The sequence below is a fragment of the Python bivittatus genome, unplaced genomic scaffold (assembly GCF_059951505.1).
Source record: "Python bivittatus isolate LINGU-HERP-01145 unplaced genomic scaffold, Pbiv_v1 ctg000700_np1212, whole genome shotgun sequence".
NCBI classification, from domain to species: domain Eukaryota; kingdom Metazoa; phylum Chordata; class Lepidosauria; order Squamata; family Pythonidae; genus Python; species Python bivittatus.
Window position 1 is genome coordinate 8,708,608 of NW_028277098.1, and position 20,733 is coordinate 8,729,340.

General features: G+C 40.0%; 1 protein-coding gene across 1 annotated transcript in view; it reads left to right on the top strand.

The window, feature by feature from the left end:
- LAMC1 (laminin subunit gamma 1) overlaps positions 1 to 20,733 on the top strand; it is a 127,847-nt gene that overhangs the window by 101,818 nt on the left and 5,296 nt on the right. The window contains exons 15-26 of the mRNA XM_007425370.4: positions 792 to 945; positions 2,665 to 2,807; positions 5,120 to 5,298; positions 5,634 to 5,790; positions 6,838 to 7,043; positions 8,752 to 8,831; positions 10,321 to 10,458; positions 15,463 to 15,607; positions 17,003 to 17,152; positions 17,940 to 18,054; positions 19,367 to 19,566; positions 20,185 to 20,343. Coding sequence (XP_007425432.1) covers positions 792 to 945; positions 2,665 to 2,807; positions 5,120 to 5,298; positions 5,634 to 5,790; positions 6,838 to 7,043; positions 8,752 to 8,831; positions 10,321 to 10,458; positions 15,463 to 15,607; positions 17,003 to 17,152; positions 17,940 to 18,054; positions 19,367 to 19,566; positions 20,185 to 20,343 — 1,826 coding nt within the window. The remainder of the gene's footprint in view (positions 1 to 791; positions 946 to 2,664; positions 2,808 to 5,119; positions 5,299 to 5,633; positions 5,791 to 6,837; positions 7,044 to 8,751; positions 8,832 to 10,320; positions 10,459 to 15,462; positions 15,608 to 17,002; positions 17,153 to 17,939; positions 18,055 to 19,366; positions 19,567 to 20,184; positions 20,344 to 20,733) is intronic.

Sequence of the window (20,733 nt, forward strand, 5' to 3'; positions counted from 1 at the left end):
CTTTGAGCCTATTGATTCTGGTCCTGCCATCGTGAGAATAGGTCCAACCCCTCCTCTATTTGATAACCCTTTAGATATCTCAAGACTACTATCGTATCTCCCCTCAGTCTTCTCTTCCACAGGCTGAACAAAGCCCAGTTCCTTTACCGTTCCTCATAGGATTTGGTTTCTGGTTCCCCATCTTGAAAGCCCTCCTCTAAACAAATTAGCTTTAGAAGTAACTAATGCTAATGTAAAGGAGCAAATTTAATACAATAATATACATTCCTCTTAACCTTCTTTGGAGGCATCTTTCAATATTTGAAATAGCCCACAAAAAATTTGACCACTAGAAAGATGTCTTAGCTAGACCCTGAAAGCAGTCTAACATTTTCATATATCAATCAATGGCTGCAGAAACTTTTGGAACTGATGAGAGTTAGGGATTCAGCTATTCCATCCAAATGCTTGATCAAACAGGGTTTTCCCCCCCCAACCTGTGTATTTATGCATTCTTTGTGATATGGTCAGAAGAAATGGTTTTTCCCCCCGGTGGAACACTTTGTTTGCAAATTGTGCAGGATATTTTTTCCAGCCTATTTCACTGAGATGCATTGCAGTATGTAGGTATGTGTTATTGTATGACATTTTGATGAATAAAGAGACTGAAATACTAAATTGAGCTTTTATATTTCCTTTGCCTAATGACCTCCTTGCACTCCACAAAGACCCCTAGGCTTCCTGCAGTCTGCTCTGAATTACCTCTGCTTGAAAAACCCATACTGATGCCTTTTACGCTTTTATTCTGGTAGCTTGCAATTGTAATCCTTACGGCACAGCAAACTTACAGAGAAGCTGCAATCAAGTAACAGGCCAGTGTGAGTGCCTTTCACATGTCACCGAGAGAGACTGCAGCTCTTGCGAACCAGGTTTCTACAACCTGCAAAGTGGGCGTGGCTGTGAGAGGTGAGCTGTTTTTCTTTCCTAACACCGGAATTGAGCACTGGTGGTCTGGATGGATGGGAGTGCACCGGAGAGGTACCCCAAGAGTAGACGGACAGGGGCTTTTGTTAAAGCCAGCTCTGAAAACTTATAAATTGCCTTTTAAAGAAAGCCACGTGTAGAAGGTGGCCACTCAGTGTGCCATGTTACCATTTATGCTTTGCATGCCTTCCTAAAATAACAATACTGCCCTACCCTTTTCTGAAACGAACCCTCAATATGTGAAATTACACATATTTGTGCACTTGCTTCCCCAGTTACTTCTGCTTCTCCTGCCACTGTTGCATTTTAAACTGTTAACCCCTGGGGCAGAGACCTTTGATTTGCTTCTTGTTATTTTCCGTAGCACCTTCAAGGTGCTCTGTGATGAACAGTGTACAAATATACCGGATAGTTGCTTTGTCCATTGGCTACTGATCTATTTTTGTTGTTGGGTCTTCCCATTAGTCTGCAGTAGATGGCAGCACATAGCCAACCTTGATTCTCTAAAAGCTAAGCAGGATTTAATCTGGTTAACGCTTGAATGGGAGGCCACAGAGAATTGCAAGGGGGTAGGATGGAGTGGGAGGTTGAAAATACATCCCGGAACACAGTGGCAAACCACTTTTTCTGAGAAAACTGCATGGACGTCTGCCAGTAGTCTCCAGAAGTTGGACTCAGCTTGATGGAGCCTTCACTTTTACCTTACTTCACCTTAAGACAATGTAAATAATTTAAAGGAAAAGGCAAACTATTCTCTAAGGACACAGAAACTTTCAAAATTAAAGTGGGGGTGGAAGAACTGATCTGAGAAACCAGCTTCTTTGAGGCTACTTCTTTTCAACCTTTGAATGCTGGCTTCAGAAGGGGACAGAGGAAGGCATGTGGGGATCTGGCAATCTGTCCTCACTCCCTGATGTCCTTCAAAACCTGTATCTAATCTGTACCAGGCCTGGAGTTCATGTATTGTCGAAAAGAGAGTGTAAATAGCAGCAAACACTACACTCTCTCATTTATCATGCCTTCAGAGGGTGTGGTATGGGTGCCTCATCTGCTTTAATTTCATTGCAGTGGTGGAAGTCAGACTGCCCTGCTTGCAAAGAACCAGAGCCAAAAGGAGTTTCAGACATTTTATTGTACAACTAGGAGGTTACGTTATCTGTGTCATGTTTCCATGTTTAGAGGAAGATAATGTTTCTGATGGTTATATATGGAAGAAAAAGCCTTGGACTAAAAATGAAGGACAGGAAAATTCATCAAGTTATTCATAATGTACTTGCCAAACAAGCTTTGGAAGTTCTGCCAAGGCTTAGAAGATACTAAGAATGTTCAAATATGTAGTTCATATCTTATTTTATAATAGACAGTTTAAGTGTTAAGATCATTTGACTGAATATTAAATTTAAGTGTTAAAGTTGTCTTCATTGTTCCTCAAATAATGCATTACTGAACTAATTTAATTCACAGAAACTGAGTATTTTCTAACTGGAGCTTTATTGTGAGTGTTTCATTCCCTTTTGACCAAATACATGTGATGCTCATAGGCAAATGACATTTGTCTTTCACTTCATATTTGCAACCCTTTGGGGGAACATCATTTTTATGACATATTAGTCAAATCAATACAAGACAGACATATACAGTCTTGTTTTCTTCCCTATGTTCATTAATGTTCAGACATATGCATTGCTCTTCCTCCCCTAGATGTAATTGCCATCCACTGGGTTCCACTAATGGCCACTGTGACATTCAGAACGGGCAGTGCGAGTGCCAGCCAGGCGTCACCGGCCAGCGTTGTGAGAGGTGTGAAGCCAACCATTTTGGATTTGGTCCTGAAGGCTGCAAACGTAAGGGGAGTGGGGAAGACGTATTTTCTGTCCAAACCCTTCCTCATCCATTTGTTTTCCATCTCTGTTCCTCTGTATGGAGAATCTGCTCATCGTTATTAGTATTTCCTTGGACTTGGACATCACAAGAGGTTTAATTCTTTTCCCCCTTTTGTCTGCTTCCTGCATGTTTTCTCATTTCAAGTCCAGCAAGGATGTTTTTGCAGTTATATGAGTCTTACTTTCTCTCTCTAGGGCATTCAGATTGCGCATACTGGTAGACCATCTGCTGCTCCTTGTCATAAACACTTGCCCTGAATTTTGTCCCAGAACTGACCTGTTTTTTGGCTCTTACACTCGTACGCTGTTGCTCAGAAATGTGGCCTTTAGCTACTAATTCAGATTGAGAACATGGAAAGTGTAAAAATTAGGACATACATTCCTATTTGTTTAATCCTCCTGTTTCCGTAATATTTTTTGTTAAATAAACATCGTTCTTGGATGAATAGATTTGGAAGTGGTGATCCACTACATATATAATACTAGCTTCCTGCAAAGGAGGACTTGTAAACCACAGTTGGCCTTGAGAATGCCAAGTGCGTTCTCTTCTATCGTTCCCAAAATAATAACTTCCCCCCCTTTTGAGGATCTGCCATTGTTCATAAGCATACTGATGCAAAGCTCTAATGGCAGTTTGAAATGTTGTTGGGAGAGACAGCTTGGTGTCATCTAATGTCAAATGGGAAGAAGCATATTCTCTTGAGTCTCATTTCTAATTCCCATACCTTGGCTTGTATGTGGAATGGGCATTTGGACCACTAATAAAATTACAACAATAGCAAATATAACTTTGAATGTGAATATACCTAGAACAACAGAAATGTACAGCAAGCATATACTTATGTCACATTATACATTGTAAACAGTCTCTGATTCAGCATAGACGTGGTTTTTGTTTATTGAAAATATTAAATGAGAAGAAGCCCCCCCCAAATCCTTTTCTTGGACCTTGTTCTCAAAACAGATGAAATAGTAAATCAGTGCATTATATAGGTAGGAAGTCTTTTATATCAATACATATACAAACATTAAGGATAAGGAAAAAGGTGTTTCCTTTCTGAAGACCACAGACCAGACATCACTTTCTCAGCTAGTTTGTAAGGATACATATCTTTCTATATAAGTAGCCCAATTTGTTAAATTCTTTCAAATGCAGTGCTTTAAAGGTGCAGAAAGATTATGGATCTTGCATTTCTGACTAGCAGATTATATTTGAAAATCACTGAGAGGCACACCCTAACACAGGCCAGGTGGGACAGGTATGATTCATTGAGTCAGACTACTTACAGAGAAGTTAACTGTGTCATTGTTTCTTTATGGTAAAATAATGTATGGTAAATAAAATTCACTATAGAATAGTTATCAGACGTCATAAAAAAATAGCCACACAAGTTAGACAGGATCCCTCACTGCTGTTATTTTCTTAGCGTGACATATGGGAGGCTTCTTCAACTGTATATCCACCAAATGTTTTAGGACAGCAGCTGCTACAGAGTCCCAACCAGCAAACTTCCAGCTGGCTGGAAATTCTGGGAGTTCCTGTCCCAAAGCATATGGAAGGTGCTGGCTTGGGCCACATGATACAATGAACCTCCCCTTCATGTGAGTACAACCTTTCCTCCAACCTTTGCCTCCATGAAGATCTCGGATGAAAGCAAGAATGTATAGGCATGTGTTTGGATCAATATAAAGTATTGATTTGCACACCAGCTTTTTTACTAGTCTCCTCACAGAGATGGATTTCCACACCAAGCAGGATCAGTCCAAAAGAATGATTTCTTGTTTTCACCCCAGACTTTCTTCAGGACAAGGTTTGTCCATTTGAAGTGAGTGGCTATCGGTGTCGTAATGCCTGTCAAAATGTCATTGGCAAAGAATGCTTTCTAGCCTGTGCTGAACAATTGTATTGAGTAGGATGTTGTGGTGGGTTACTTTCAAATAATAAAGCTATACAACTGTGTTCGTAACAATGGCTTCAGAGAGTCTTGCCTTGTTCCACTTGGACTTTCTCTCAGAAAAGTTGGAACCTTCCATATATGTGCAACTTCTGGCTTCATTTAACAGGTGGAAGTCAGAAATGCCTGATTTTCCTAGTAGCACCACAGTGCCATAGAAGACCAATCCATTGACATTTGAAAGAGGTTAGTTCATTGGTCTTCTAGTTCTCCCAAGATTGAAGGTTTTTCGGCTATACTGGAAAAGATGAATTCAGGTTGCTTTTTTCTCATTTGCCTCTTCCTTATTCATTATTTAAATGCTTTGTGTTTCCTCAGCTTGTGACTGTAACCCTGAAGGTTCCCGTTCCCTCCAGTGCAAAGAAGATGGTCGTTGTGAGTGCAAAGAAGGGTTTGTGGGAATCCGCTGTGACCAGTGTGAAGAAAACTATTTCTACAATCGATCCTGGCCTGGTTGTCAAGAGTGTCCTGCATGTTACAGATTGGTGAAAGATAAGGTCATACCTATAACAGAATTTGCCAGTTTATGTTTTTGTAATGGGGAAAATCAATATGATATGTGTTTGTGCTTGGCACAGAAGTGCTAAACTGGCTAAAAAATACTATGTTACATACTTAAAAGCAACAGCAGCGGCAACAACAACAGCAGCAACAATAATACAAAAGCTGCATCAGTCTTAGTTCTCACAGTTCCAAGAATAAACCTACTGGTCCATGAGCCACTTTGCATGTTTTCAGCATCTTTTTATTCATCCTCCTTTCTAGCTAGAGCCTTAAAAACCTGTGTGGTTGTGTTATTGATTTGTTGTTCTTTGGTGTCCCATTTGTTCAGGTTGAAGAGCAACGGGGTAGGTTGCGCGATCTGGAAGATCTTCTAGCTAACATAGGAACAGGTGAGGACATCATAACCGACCAGGCCTTTGAAGACAGACTGAAAGAAGCCGAAAGAGATGTCATGGACTTACTTCGAGATGCCCAGAGCATCAAAGGTAGGTGGTTGCCATCAGCTAATTGAGTTGTACCATTTAACAGCCTATAATACAGTATATTTCAGAAGAGGTGCAGTTCTTGACAGTAACACTGAAGAAACAAGCTATGCCTCCATGTTGGAGGTAGTGCTAATGGTTGCAACAGTAGTTTACACTTTAATGATTATATTATAAAGTATTATATTAAGTTTAAATTAAGTTATTATAGATTACCTTTAAAGGCCATTTTCTAACTGTATGATCCGAAGATTCACTCACAAAAGAGATTTATCTTGAGCTTTTCAAAAGCCTCTGTCATCACAGAGAGAGTGGGAATTGATGAATCAAATACATACATATATACAAATACACACTGTAGTTTGAAGTAAGGGATTAGATATGTATTTCTAATCATATACTAGTCCTAAATCAGTGAGCAATAGGGACAAAGTTAAGAGTGGGTTGTCTTCTTAATTCCTTGTTTATGCGTATCAGTGATGATGCTTGGAGTATTGTAAGCCCACAAAACCTCAGATTTCTGCTTCCAGTTATATAAAATCTGTACTGTGTCAGCGGGGAAGAGAAAAGGGTAGCAAAGAACATGTATGCTAGCAGATACAATTAATTGATTTGCGTTAGAGATGAAGTAAGTGAAGAACTTTACAGAAGAGATAGGTTTGAACGAAACAGTTAAAGGTTTCTTACTGAATTATCTGGTTTGCTGTGTTTGGTTCTAGTGGAAAATTCTATCTCTGAAGAAATACAAACCCCTACTTTTCTAGGGGTGAATGGTCATTTTGTGAAGCTCTTATGTAAAAACCTATGCCCAGGGGTTTTCATCTTTTCTCTGGCCATCACTTTGGCAATTTCCAGCAAAATCCTAAAGATGGGTATAGTCTCCTTTCATTGTGTGTATTTATTTATTGGATTTGTAAGCCACCTTTCTGCTTGAGACAAAAAGTGTCCATTCTCTCTGTTTAATAAAATCAACTAGGGTAAACACATGATATAATAAACTTGAATTTGCCCGTTTCTTTGTGTGGCTCATTGTTACTTTGCTTGTTCCAGATGTTGATCAGGGCTTGGTGGATCGCCTGCAGGAAATTAACAGAACCCTCTCCAGCCAACTTGGTCGACTGAGGAACATCCAGAATACAGTGAGGCAGACAGAAAACCTTGCTGAGCAAGCCCAAGCCCAAGTGGAAAGCACAGAGGGGCTGATTGACAGCGCTTCAAATATGCTCCACAGGGCAAGGATGGCAATTGCCAACGTGGTGAGTGAAATTTGCATTCTTTCTTTACACTTCACACCTTGCAATGGAATTAGTCAGGGTTCTGTGAGTGCTAGAATGATGCTTTTGAAAAAATGAATATTGCTCAATCAGTCAAATATTTATTATAGTCATAGACCAGCATAATGAATATTGCTTATTTTTTCCCCAAATGTCTAGCCTTTTTTTGGTTGTGAAATCATGCTGAAAAATGATGAAAGCCAAGCAATACCTAGTAAAATTGTGAAGCACTGATAATAAGGTTCTCAAATAAAATAAAGATCCAAAATAAAGATGCAGTATATTTTTACTAAGTAAGAGACATTACACAAAACTGTCCAGTTTACAGAATTTGATAGTTCCCAGTGCAGAACCCTACTGTAGGTGACCCAACTGCAGAACATTTTGAAGCCCTGCTGGGTGAGGGCAAGCCTTGATCAAGCCTTTGACAAAGCACTCCTTCAGGGTGGCTCAGCGAAACATGGGGCCCCTCGTTCAGGTACAGAGAACAGAGTTTTGCCGAGCTGCTGCATCTTTTGGAAGCAACTGCTGGGTTGGCTTTAATAGTCTTCTGTGAAAGGCATTTTGGTCAAACTGAAGCAGTGGGACAAAGCAAGCAGACCATCTCAGGGCTTCATTTGGAAGGCCTGAGAGGGAGTCCTTCATTTCTGCTCTCTGTAGCCCCACTTCAGAGATTGGACTGAAGCAGCTCCATCAAGCAGTGCCCCCGTTGCACTGCCTTTGGCTGAATATAAAGCATTCTCTCTTGCAGTCAGATACCAAGATTGGAATTCATAAGGATTCCTTATTGAAATCACTTGCACTCCCTTGCAAATGAGCATGGCTGCACTTCATGAAGGTGTGTTTTTCTTCCCCTAGATATTTTTTCTCTCAGTACACTCTGTGAAACTGTTTAAGAACAGTCATGAATTGTCTTACTGTATTTTTAACAAATACATTAAATAGCCAGGGAAACATTGCTCACTGGGCTTTTTCCTTCTCCTTGCCTTTTCCGGTTTCTGCTTGTTCTTGAAGCAGGTTAGTTACAATGAATTTCCAGTGAACAAATCAATTTCTTTTAGAGCTGCTTTGTGAATGGGGTTATGTAAAAAATTAATATGCAATCCCAATCCTTATCAATGCCTCTCTAGTAAGGCCTGTCATTATGGATGATGCAGTTTTCTTCACACATTTATTCCATTACAGACTGGTACCTAGGAGGGAAGGGTGCAGAAAAAGTACAACTCGGCTTTCATCAGTCTGATTAATTGACAGTTATTGATTGCTTTGTTGAACTGAAACTTTCTAATTTTTCCATTTCAAACTTGCTGGTCATTAACCCAGTATTTGTATTAGCGTCCTGCATCAAGTACTCATAATGTCATGAGCTGTCAGCAATCAGATAACAACTATTTGTACACCATCTTTCAAGTATTAGAAATTCTTTCCCTCACAAAATGTCAGAACACACATTTTCTGCCTTTATTGCTTATTAATGTACAATGCATGCATATGGAGGAGGGACACAGGAAATGATGGCACCACAAACTTCAGCCCTGCAGGCACCAGAGAGAATAGACGAACAACACTAGATTGCCTGATTTAGCAACACCGATCTGTTTCTTATCTCTGATACAAGCAACTATTGTTTGCCTGCAGTATTTTAAAATGCGAGAGATGGCTTTTGAAAGTATTATGGTTCCTCTTTCAGTCTATTACTACACCAGAATCGACCGGTGACCCCAACAACATGACTATCCTGGCAGAAGAGGCTCGTCAACTGGCTGCACGGTGAGACTTACTTTCTTTCTTTCTTTCTTTCTTTCTTTCTTTCTTTCTTTCTTTCTTTCTTTCTTTCTTTCTTTCTTTCTTTCTTCCTTCCTTCCTTCCTTCCTTCCTTCCTTCCTTCCTTCCTTCCTTCCTTCCTTCCTTCCTTCCTTCCTTCCCATTCATTCATTCATTCATTCATTCATTCATTCATTCAAATTTATATGCCGCCCATCTCCCCCAAAGGGCAACTCTGGGTGGATAAAGGGAGAGATGCTCCCTTTATCCTCATGGATAACCTTAACCATGCCCATGTTTAGCAGATTGTTGAGGCTACCATCTCCCCACTTGGAGAAAAGATTAAATGTTCTTTTCTCCAGGTCCATCATGCATAAAATTGTAACTTCCCCACATCGCCTTCAGCTTAAGATTTCCTCCTCAACCATGTGGAGGAAGTGTTCTCTATTTCTATATTCCTTTTGCTATCCCCCAGATCTCATCCCCTTAAAAATATTTTCTGCTCTGAAAAGAGCTGATTGAAAGAAACCCATAATGGGGCAGTTACACACTGTTCCTCCTTTTTGAATTGTGTTGCTTCTGGTTATTTAAGTATACTGCAGCTGAGGACATACTTCTCTGTATGCATTAATTATACATATATAATACATACATACAAGTTGCATTACTTAGATTATGAAAGGGCATGTATGCAGCTTTTCTCTTTAAAATTTATATGTGGCAAGCACCAGCTTGGAATGGATAAGGTGTCCACTTGTTTTTATTTGAAATAAAGGAATCCCCTGATTTCCACACTCATAGATGCTGTGCACTGCACTTCTATATTATGTTATTCTGTGACTCAGTTGCTCAAATTGACTACATCATCAGCCAGGCCTTTTTCTCCATCTTCTGGTTTAAGAACACTGGCATGTACTAGCGAGATGAGTTCCAATTTATTGTCATGGCATGCCTCCCTCCCCCTCCCCCTCTCACCACTATTTGTCATTCACTTCCTGTCTGAGCAGTACTATTGACTAATGGGGATGAAGTAATCTGCCACAAGATTTAGAGGAGAATCTTTGTAGTAATCTTTTCCAACAGATGGGAATGCAGTCATCTGCAGAGTTAGATCAAAGATGGAAACCAGAGGTGTTGGAAGCATGGATCTGTGGCACTGTAGGACCAGACAGGAAGAAATAGCCTTGGGATAGCATGGAAGCAAGCTTGCACTGGTGCTTGCTCCCCAGCTCACGATACCAGAACAGAAATCAGTCCACACTCATAATATGCACAATGGTGCATTTGCCACAGAAATGGGCTCTTGTTCAACTTGGATTGAGTTAAGTTATCAATAGAAGCACATTTCAAGCCGTGCAGTTGAAATTGAAGAATGAGGGCATATTATCAGTCTCTTTGAAAACCATGCCCCATGATGATGATGATGCTTGGAGAAGAAAATAGAGATAGTAACATTTTTTGAATCATTTGTTTTCCTTCCCTAATATTGTCCCAGGCATAAAACAGAAGCAGATAATATTGAGAAAATAGCTAAAGAAGCAAACGATACATCATCACAAGCATATAAGCTACTCTTGGACACGCTAGCAGGAGAGAATCAAACAGCGAATGATATTGCTGACCTAAACAGAAAGTAAGTCTAAAACATAGACAGAAAGGTCTAATGCAAATGGTTGTTTTGTTTTAAAATATCTGAATTGCTTTTTGGAGTCAGAATGCCCCTGGTGATTTAAAGAATTCAGAATAATTAGTGAAAAGGAGTTATTTCTCTTTTTATTTCTTAATTCCTATCTCAGTTTGAAGAATTCAAAGAGGGAAATCTATGAACTATAGGAATATTGAAATCTGCTTAAACTTGTCATTTTAAATTGCATTGTACAGGACAAATACGTTATTCCTCCTCTGTATTATATGTTTGCTAGCTGAGGTTTTCTTCCTATTAAAATGGAACATTATAGCAAGACAGCTATTTCTCAAAAACAAATATATTATATAGAAACAGGCACATTCTTTTTAGTCATCATTTAATTTTGAATTGTAACAATACAATACAGTAAAAGCAAATGATGAAACATTTGGTCTGTGTATTTCCCTAGCTAGTGCTTAAAGAACCAACCACCCTTTACATATCTTTTTCAGAGTCCCAGTTCAGTGATGCCCCACCAATTAATAAAATTGCCAAATAAACCTAAGGAAGAATAAAGAATAGAGGAAAAGGGTGGATGTTTGGAGGAGAGGAAAAGCAGGAAGAAAAAGAATAGGAAGGTCAAAGGGGTGTGTATGGTTGGAGAAGAAATTTCTGAGATCCTTTGTCAGCTGCTCCATGCATACGTAGCTTCCACATACCAACGACTTTCTGCTTATACTAGTAGCAAGACGGAGTATAGTAACAACTACAATAACAATAGCAACAATACTTCAATCCCCAGTGGGATCTCCTAATCACAAGCATTGTTCTTTATGACAAGAGTCTTGTGACTCTTGGTATGGTCCCCCAGTCTGAGGAGTATGATGTCACCAGTCATTGTCAGAAGAGGCCAAGTTCAGGATACGTGGTAAGCAGGTGCCAGTTGGACTTGGCATGGGAATTTTTTGTGGGATAAATCATTGTTTGGATCCCCACAAATTGTGACCAATCAGCATTACTTCTTTCTTACTTCTACACATGATTTCCTTCTTAGAGGGGTTTCTACCTGCAGAAAGATGATCACTAGCAATGTGCCTGAAACAAAAATTAGCCTCTATAAAACATCTCTACTGGAGACATTCCATCAGACTGTTCAGAATTGGCTGTCTTCTGATAAGCAAAACTTGAAACATTTCCAAGGTTCCATACATAGGAAACAATGAGAAACCTTGTTCTGAAATACAGAAATCTGTATTTTAAACGATATAAAATTTTCTTCCTGAAAGCTTAACATCAGCAGGCTGAAGAGTATATACAGAGTAAATGTTCCCCAAAACTCAATAAACCAACCCAAATCAGCCCTTCTATTTTTAATCATCCTGTGAAACCCCATCTTCTTTTATCTGCTTTTTTTTTTTTTCTGGGCAAGGCTGCCTGCCTGTGGGGGAAAAAAAAACAACCTATACTACCTCTTACCCAAGGAACCTGCATGAATTCTAACTTCCCCATAGGTAATACCTTTTAAAACAAAAAACCACAGTAATTTACCAGGCAGGCTGACAAGCCTATAACTGTGAGCAGTTTTGTTCTGTCTGGCCTTAACTACTGTATTCCTCCCAAGTCACTTCTCTCACATCACCCAATTCAGTCTAAACCAATAACAGCAGAAGCATGACTGGTCCTGCTCCTATACTGGCTAAACCAAGAAAAAAGGGAGGGGGGGAACCTCCTCAGAATAATCAATACATTACATTGAAATGATGCTGCTCAAAGAATTGTATATTCTGAGGTTAAAGCCAAAAACTCAGAATACAAGTGTTTAGCTTTGGACTTTAGAACCTCACCAATGACATCATCAAAAGATTGAAATGTTTTACACAGCCCTAATAGCCTCTTGATAAACTCCTTGTAATAGAAGCACTACACGCTGCTTATGAAAGTCACCCCAAGAGAGCACAGTATGTCTTTGCGAGCTTTATGAAGGAAGAGAAAATGAGTGAAAGAACTTTTTAAAGGTTTATGGGACCAGATAAACGACCAGGAAGGATTCAAAGCATTTCTCATATATATGTATATTGAGTTGTCAAAGGCTGCTTACAGCCCCCCAGTATCTCAAGAACATGCTGCTGAAATTAGCTGGCAAAATGACCACATTTTAATATCTACAAATCCTTTTCTTTGGGGAGGGGGCTATTTTGGCTTGCTTTGGGGAGATTAAGGTTGAGAATAGGAGTAGAAGGCTTCTAGGAGATACATTGCTCTCATACTAACCCTTAATTCCCCATCCCCCAACCAAAGTTAACCTGAAAAATTTCAGACCATTTTTCAGAGTTGGGAATGTGAGGGGCGGGAATGGGATCATTTTGCTTCCCACTCCCATTCCTTCCCTGAAAACACTCAAAAAAGAAGAAAAAATGCTTGGCCTCACTCACTCAGGTGATGTCACTAGATGGCTGAAAGTGCTCCTGCAGCCTTCCAGAAGACCAGGAAGCTATGGTTCCCAATCTTTTCAGACACTGCCCACTCTATAATATATAATGTTAACTACCCTGTAAGGGTAGGTCAGTATAATTCTCTCTCCTGTGTGTATAGAAAGCTGAAAAAAGGGGAAAGTACACAACTAGCTAGTGAGTTTATGACAGCATCAAGACTGAATCATAGGCTTCCTGATTTGAAGCTTGCTTTTAGGCAATTACAGTACAACAGTACAGCAAAAACCATCGCTAGAAATGCAGATGTAGAAGCTGAAAGTATAAAAAGCTGAGAAATTTAGGACAGGATTTAGATGGTGTAATAAACATGGGATATTTCCGTTGCAACAGTTAAAGGAAAATTAATTGACCTGTCCATCTAGGTAACGGACAGAGAGAACAGAAGCCCAGAAAAAGCTAACGCTAAAGAGCCAATCAGAAAGGTGTTTTTCTCCTCTCAGGTTGATTTTTATAAAAGGAGGGAATAGTCTCCATTTTGTCTTTGTCTTGAATACCAAATAACTTGAATCATAAGCTGAGTGAAACAAGTTGAGCTATATCTGAGTGAGGGAACAGCTATCTGAGATTGCCCACTTCAAAAAGCAATTGTTTCTTTTCCTCTTCTTTTCAGCTGCTAAATTTGCAGTATATAATACAAGCTTAGCATTCTTAACAAACCATCAAATGACCAGTACTCATTTTTTTGGGGGGGGGGGAACCCAAGCTTTTAAATATACCTTCCCAACAGGTCAGATTACATATATTTTTCTCTGGATAACCAGTGGCAGAGGGTTTTTCCTGAAGTAAGTGGCTAGTGGCAATATACTTAGTCAGTTATTCCCAAGAATTATGAAAAAGATGTAGTAGGTTTGGGGGAGAGTAGTTTGGAGACTCCTCATGGGGATTAGTGGGGGTCCAAGACACTGTATCTCTTGCACATGTGTCCCATTACAGTTGTAAGCTGACAACCGGTTTTAAACAATGCAGGTAAGAAAGTAATGGGTGTGAATGAAAAAATAGTGTCTTTAGAAATTTCATTCATTTAGATGCATTCACCAGAGAGGTAGAATTGACCATAGCCTCCTGTAAAACATACACTTGAAGGCAAACTTGGTTTGCTTTAGTTTCTGTAGAAAGGCTGGTAGCTGTCAGCTCCAATAAACTTGGAACTGCTAATTAAACTCAGAAGCTAGAGGATTAAGGACTAGATGATTCGAGCAAGTTAATGCTAAATACAGACAGTCCCCTACTTACGAACAGGTGACGTTCCAAGAGGCTGTTTGTAAGTCTGTTTTGTTCGTAAGTCCAACCAAGTAAAAAGTAAAAAAAAGAGGAGGAGGCAGGAGGCAGGGCAGTGGTATGGGCAGAGGACCCTCTCTTCTGCTGCCAATGTGTCGCCAGGTGAGGCAGGAGAGGGGGTGGTAGCAGAGGAGAGGGGAACGAAGGACGAGTGGGTGGGGTGCGGCGCGTTCCATTGCCGGGTGAGGCAGGAGACCTCCGCCCCCTCTCCCTGTCCTCTGCCACCGCCCCCTCTCCTGCTTCACCCAGCAACGGAGTGCGCCACATAAACTAACCCTTTCTGGGGACTCCAACTCCAGTGCAAACCTCCGATGCAAACAGAAGGTGGGAGAAGGTGGGAAAGGGTTAACTTGCAGCGCGCTCCAAACTAACCCTTTCCCACCTTCTCCTGACTTCCGGTTCCGACTTCCGGCCAACTTCCGGTGTTGATTTCTGGGTCCATCTTGTTTGTATCGGTGAAAGTTCGCAGTACGAAAGTTCGCAAGTAGGAGACTGACTGTACTAGTTTTAACAATAAAGAGATCTGCCAAGTGAAATTTGGCTTGACTAAATGTTGAGAAGTTGCCCTACATGTACTTACTTACTTACTTATTATATTTGAGCCTCACCTTTTTTCTAAGAACTTACACCAACATACATAATACTCCCTTTTCCTGTTTTATTCTTACAGCAAGAGCTCTCTAAGGTAGATTAGCCTGAGAAGGACTGTTTTGGTGTTACCCAATACATTTCCAAAGGAGAAGACAGACTTGAATCTGGGCTTTCTTAGTTTAAATCTAGCACGACAATTGTATTGCTTCGGTTTCTTGTAGTGAAGATAACACAGAAAATGCCATGCTTCTGTTCTCATGGCTTTCCGTTTGGACCCATATCACCTCCAGAGGTCAAGCTGGAATGAGGGGAAATATTCCTTTCTCTCTTCTAAAAGATGATGGAAGGGCTTAAATGAGGACCTTTTGCAACAAAAAGCTTGTGCCCTGGAATGCCTCTTTCCATCTGAGTCAGTCATACAGTTTCTCTTGGCAAAAGTTGAATACCAAGATCAAAGAAAAAATTCTTAAAGATGGGCAGCCTTCAGCCTTCATGTCCTACTTTCATGTGAGACATGGCCCTACCCATGGTGCACATCTTAACGTCCCCCAAAATGTTAAGGATGGCCATTGGTTACAGAGACATTGCTCACTCCAGCCTTAGGCCAGCAGGCCATACAGAACATTAATGGAATACTCTTGTTTCTTAGGTACAACCAAGCAAAGAATATTGCCCGAGACCTAGAAAAGCAGGCAAATAAGGTCTCTGTGGAAGCAAAAGAAGCTGGGGAAAAAGCTCTACAAATCTATGCAAATCTTACCACTCTACCATCTGTAGACACTGCAGGGCTAGAGGTATGTTGAGATGGGCTCCTTCTGGAGGGTACTTAGGTATTATGGTTGGCAAATCTTGAAAACTGTACTGGAACATCTTAGGTAACAGATGACAATGTTTCAAGTTTAACTTCAGCTAAGGAATTATTCACACAGTGCTTTTTTAAAACAAAGCAATTGTAACAAATCATGTGAAAGAGAGAACAACCCAAAATAGATTTAAATCAAAGTATGTGGAATATTTTCAAGCTATCTAACATGTATAAAATTTGGAAAGTAGGTAGAGTCTTTCTCAAGTGCAGCCAGTCTCCTGACGATTGAGCAGACACCTCCATACTGTTTTCTTGAAAACGTAGATGTCACTTTCCATTTTCTTCTGGGTGTATCAGCATTCTCAGGTCTGGGAAAGGGAAAGGTTTTCAAAACAGGGTAGATGAGGACCAGATGGACTTTTCAGATTTCTCTCTTAAGCATCTGTCCATCTATTAGGGAGTCTGTGAAAAGAAGGATTAGGTGGCTCAGTGTCACTCTGCCTTAATATACTAACTAGTAAATGTGGGCTGCAGTATTACATACCTTGTTTCCAAGATTATGTAACCTAACCCTTTTTTCTTGGCATTAAACCTGATTCACAAGGCTGTGTGAATCTGGCTTACTTGGTGATGTGCTACGGTTAGAGGCTTGATACTGGGATATTTTTTTACTTCCTAGTCTAGTCTATCACCCTGGATTTCCTGAAGATCTCCTTTCCAAGTACTAATCAGGTTCAACCAAGATTTGGCTTTTTTTGAGGTCCCTAGCTGCTAACACCTGCTATGACCAACAAATAAATACACAAATTGGAAAGACGCTTGTAAATTATCTTGGAAATACATGTTTTTTCCTTGCTGAGATAGTGGCCTCCACATTTCAATGCTCCTTTTTTCTTACTAATTTCTGTTGTACAGAAATATTGGGAACCATAGGAAGCCAAGTCTGCTATTGTTTTGGTTACTCACACTTATACCAGCATCCAAGGCATACCTTGAGGCCTTATTGAAACATTGCAAACCCCTCCCCTTCATCTTAGTACATTAGAAAAAAAGGATTTGGAGGGGAGGCCTACACTGGGCATAGTGGCAAGAGCCCAGTCCACTTATTTTGTGCAACGTTTCAAAAAAGTTCTGAAAAAGGATTTTGATTCTTGAGCTATTCCTGAAGGCAACATCTTCAGTATTCCATTAATGAAAGATGTGGTACAGAGAGCACCATGGGCTTTGCACCAGGTCTGGAGTCTCTTTAAGGAGTATCTTTGATCCAGTTCATCAATTACTAGTTTTATAAGAACAGTCTCTTGAAAGTGTAGGATGATATGTCAGTTCAGGATTCTTACATTCACTGAAGCTGTTTTACTTCCTACGTTTTCTCCATATGCAGAATGAGGCACAGAACATCAAGGAGGAAGCCCAGGAGTTTGAACTGCTCATTAAAGACAAACTAAAGAATTATGAAAATCTGAGAGAAGACATGAGAGAGAAAGAACTGGAAGTTCAGAACCTTTTAGAGAAAGGCAAAACAGAGCAGCAGGTCAGTTGCAACTAGCATAAATTCATGTCCCTGATAGGTCAAGAAGTGCAGACATTGCAGAAGTGTAATGGACATACAATATGCTCTTTGATAATGTTCCTGAAGATGTAGAGTCTGTCAACATAAAGATTGCATTGTGAGGAAGGCAGTTAGAAGTGAGGTACACATCACTTCTTTTTAAATACAGTTTTATTTTCTTTTTGTAACTACTAGAATGATACCAATCTACCATGTGACTCTGCTTTTTTCATGTGATAATGACTGGCTAGAGCCCCATGTAGTATAGGGACCTTAACCTTTCTTGTGTCCAGTTATACCTTCTTGATATAAAAAAACCACCTTTTTTATGCAAGTCATTATCAATCTCCACTTCAGACTCACTAAAGTCTAAGCCCAAGTTTATTTCTAAAGGGCCATAAAACTGACTTCTTTAGACTTACCTCTGAGGGTAGAATTAAGATGAGGAAGAAACGTGGGATCTCAGTGAACTAGATTTGAAAGTTTTTATACCTGTCCTGTGCCTTTTTGATAGTATAGGAAGAGAAGAGAAGAGAAGAGAAGAGTAGAACAGAATATAATATAACATAACATAACATAACATAACATAACATAACATAACATAACATAACATAACATAACATAATAAAATCTAGAGTGCCTTGCACTTTTGAGCAGACAGCTTTTCTCTTTGAAATAAACGTTCCTCACGCTTGCACTGTTTGAGCATTAGAACTTGACCAGATGTGTCAGAAGGGAGCATATGACAACTTGCTATGTATTTGTTTAGACTGCTGATCAGCTCTTGGCTCGAGCGGATGCTGCCAAAGCTTTGGCTGAAGAAGCTGCCAGGAAGGGAAGCAACACACTCCAGGAGGCCAATGACATCCTCAACAATTTGAAAGGTAGGCAGCCTGACTTCCTGAGGAATCATGTGACAGAATGGCAGGATGTCCTGCCTAAATGACTCAGGCTTCTCTATGAGCAGGAATCAAGGTGTTGTCTCACTAGGCATATTATTCCAGTTCCTACCGTCTCTACTGCTACAACTCATTCAAGAGCGTGTTCTCCTGTTGAAAGGGCAGTTGATGTTTCACTTTGTGGGAAAACAGAATTCAATTTCCTGGGAAGGGACAGGACTCAGTGGTAGAATGCAGGCTCTGTACAACGAGGGCCCCGTGCCCAAGGATCTTGGGAAGTAGGACGAGGAAGCAGTAGTTGAGAGCGGCAAACAGAAAAGGACAGAGGTTCCTAAATCTTTTAAGATGTTTTACTTGGGGGATATTGCAAGCTTTGTGATACTCTCACAAAACACACCCCATGGTGGGTGCAGCCAATCATAAAACTTGACTTTCCAGAAAACAAACCAATGAGGCTGAAAGGAAAACAACTTCTCTCCAACCCAAACATCAGAGAGAGGTAGGATCTGATCTCCAGAACCCAAGACCGCTTTTTAATTTTTTAAAAATAGTTATTTGTTTGCTATAAAACCTATTTTACAAAAGGAGAAACAAGATGCAGAAACAAGTAATTTGACCAAGAACGTGAACATAAGGCAGAAGTGGGGTCTGAGCCCAAATGCCAAACTATATTTACCTCCATGAAAACAAAGCACCAACTGATAATTCTTAAAGAAGTGCATACCAGACACAAATAAAAACTACAGTAGGTGAAATACCCCTCATACACACACACAAAATAAGCAAAACACACAACAAACTAGCAAGAAAAACCTGGGCAAGACACAAAAGTACTTTAGAATGCTTCAAAATAGTCACTGTTATTTTCTAAAAATGCCTGGGGAACTCATCTGCAGCCCAGGCTTGTTCTTGGAAAGCAGGACAGTGCTCGAAACAGGTTCATTTGCTTGCTGCATGCTGTATTCCGAGATTTTTTTTTTAAGGAAGAGTAAGCAATCATGTAAGCCCTTGATATTTCCCAGGAACTGTAGCTCACTGGTGGAGCATATGTGTTGCACACAGATGTTCCCAGGTTCAACTCTCAGCATCTCCAGATAGTACTAGGAAAGACATCTTCTGCCTGAAACCATGGATAATCACTGTTAGTAAGAATAAGGCAGCCTTCCATATCTTTCATTCTTTGCTTTTGAAAACTGCCAGTGGCATTAATTTGACTACTGTTGAACCAAAAAGTTGGACTCAACAGATTTTTGTTTGATCTACTGCAGCTGCACTTTGTTTTTCTTCTTGGTTTCAGACTTCGATAAGCGTGTGAATGATAACAAGACTGCTGCTGAGGAAGCTCTTAGGAAAATTCCTGCCATTACCCAAACTATTATGGATGCCAACAGTAAGACCCGCCAAGCAGAACTGACACTAGGCAATGCTGCTGCTGATGCCAGAGAAGCGAAAAACAAAGCTGATGATGCTGAGAGAATTGCTACCTCTGTACAGAAAGTAAGTCTTGACAGTAAGCAGAGTTCTGGGTCATCCAAAGAGCAAACAGGGTTTTCCCCCAATCCTTGGCAGGATTGCGTTGCCTGTGGACTCAGGCACCTGCAGTTATCTTGGAGAATGCAGAGCCTATAAGCAAAACTATTGCCTGGGTCTTCCTGGAGACAGGAAGAGAAAGTATTTCACCCAACCATGTCAGCTAAACAATTAAAAAAATTTCAGTAGCCCCTAGGTCACGACACCACATATAAGGCAAAGATTACTTACTGCAAGAGGCTATGACTTGATGCTTTCCCCTTTGGTTAGATCAAATTATAAGAAGGACCACCAAAGATTTACAATTGGGACTTGGAAGACTGTTGTGACCAAATATCACAGTCATTGACAATTTTGGATTTCCTGGACTAATGAGCTTGACAGTACAGTATAGGTCATTCATAAATGTTCTCATGGAGTTAATAAGGCTTTAAGAGAAATTAAGGAACTTGTTAAGTGCAAATGCACGTGGATCTCCATTGAAATAAATAGACAGTCCTCTGTGTTACTAGGCTTTTGGTGTCCAATCTTTTAATCAGGGAATATGTTCAATATCTTCAAGAATTTGATTTCTGCCAATCCTAGAATGCTGGTGATACAAAGAAAATTGCAGACAACACCTTTACCACTGTTACCGAGTTGGACAAAGAAGTTAATGACATGTTAAAGCAACTGGAAGAAGCAGAGAAAGAGTTAAACAAGAAACAGCAAAGTGCTGATCAAGATATGATGATGGCAGGAATGGTAAGTAACTATGACTGCCAAAAAAAGTCATTTGGTTGTTTAAGATTGTCATCTAATATAGAGTTCACCATGTAGTATTCTTAATTTTTTTAAGTAGGTAAAAGTACATATGCTTCTTGTCATAAGATTACAAAACCCTTCTTACCACTGAAAAAACATAATATTCTTCCTTTGTCTACCTCGTTCCTGATCACTTTTGCCATCCTGTGGAAATGACATGACATTATGCAGCAATGAGAGAAAATTCATATTAGTGTGATCCTTATTCAGTGATTTGAACATGGCATTTGTTGAAGTGGATGTCCCAATTCAATCTCTAAGTTTGGTAGCAGGACATGGCATCATTACACATAACTGGTTCATGTGTTCACCCATGAGTCATTGCATAAG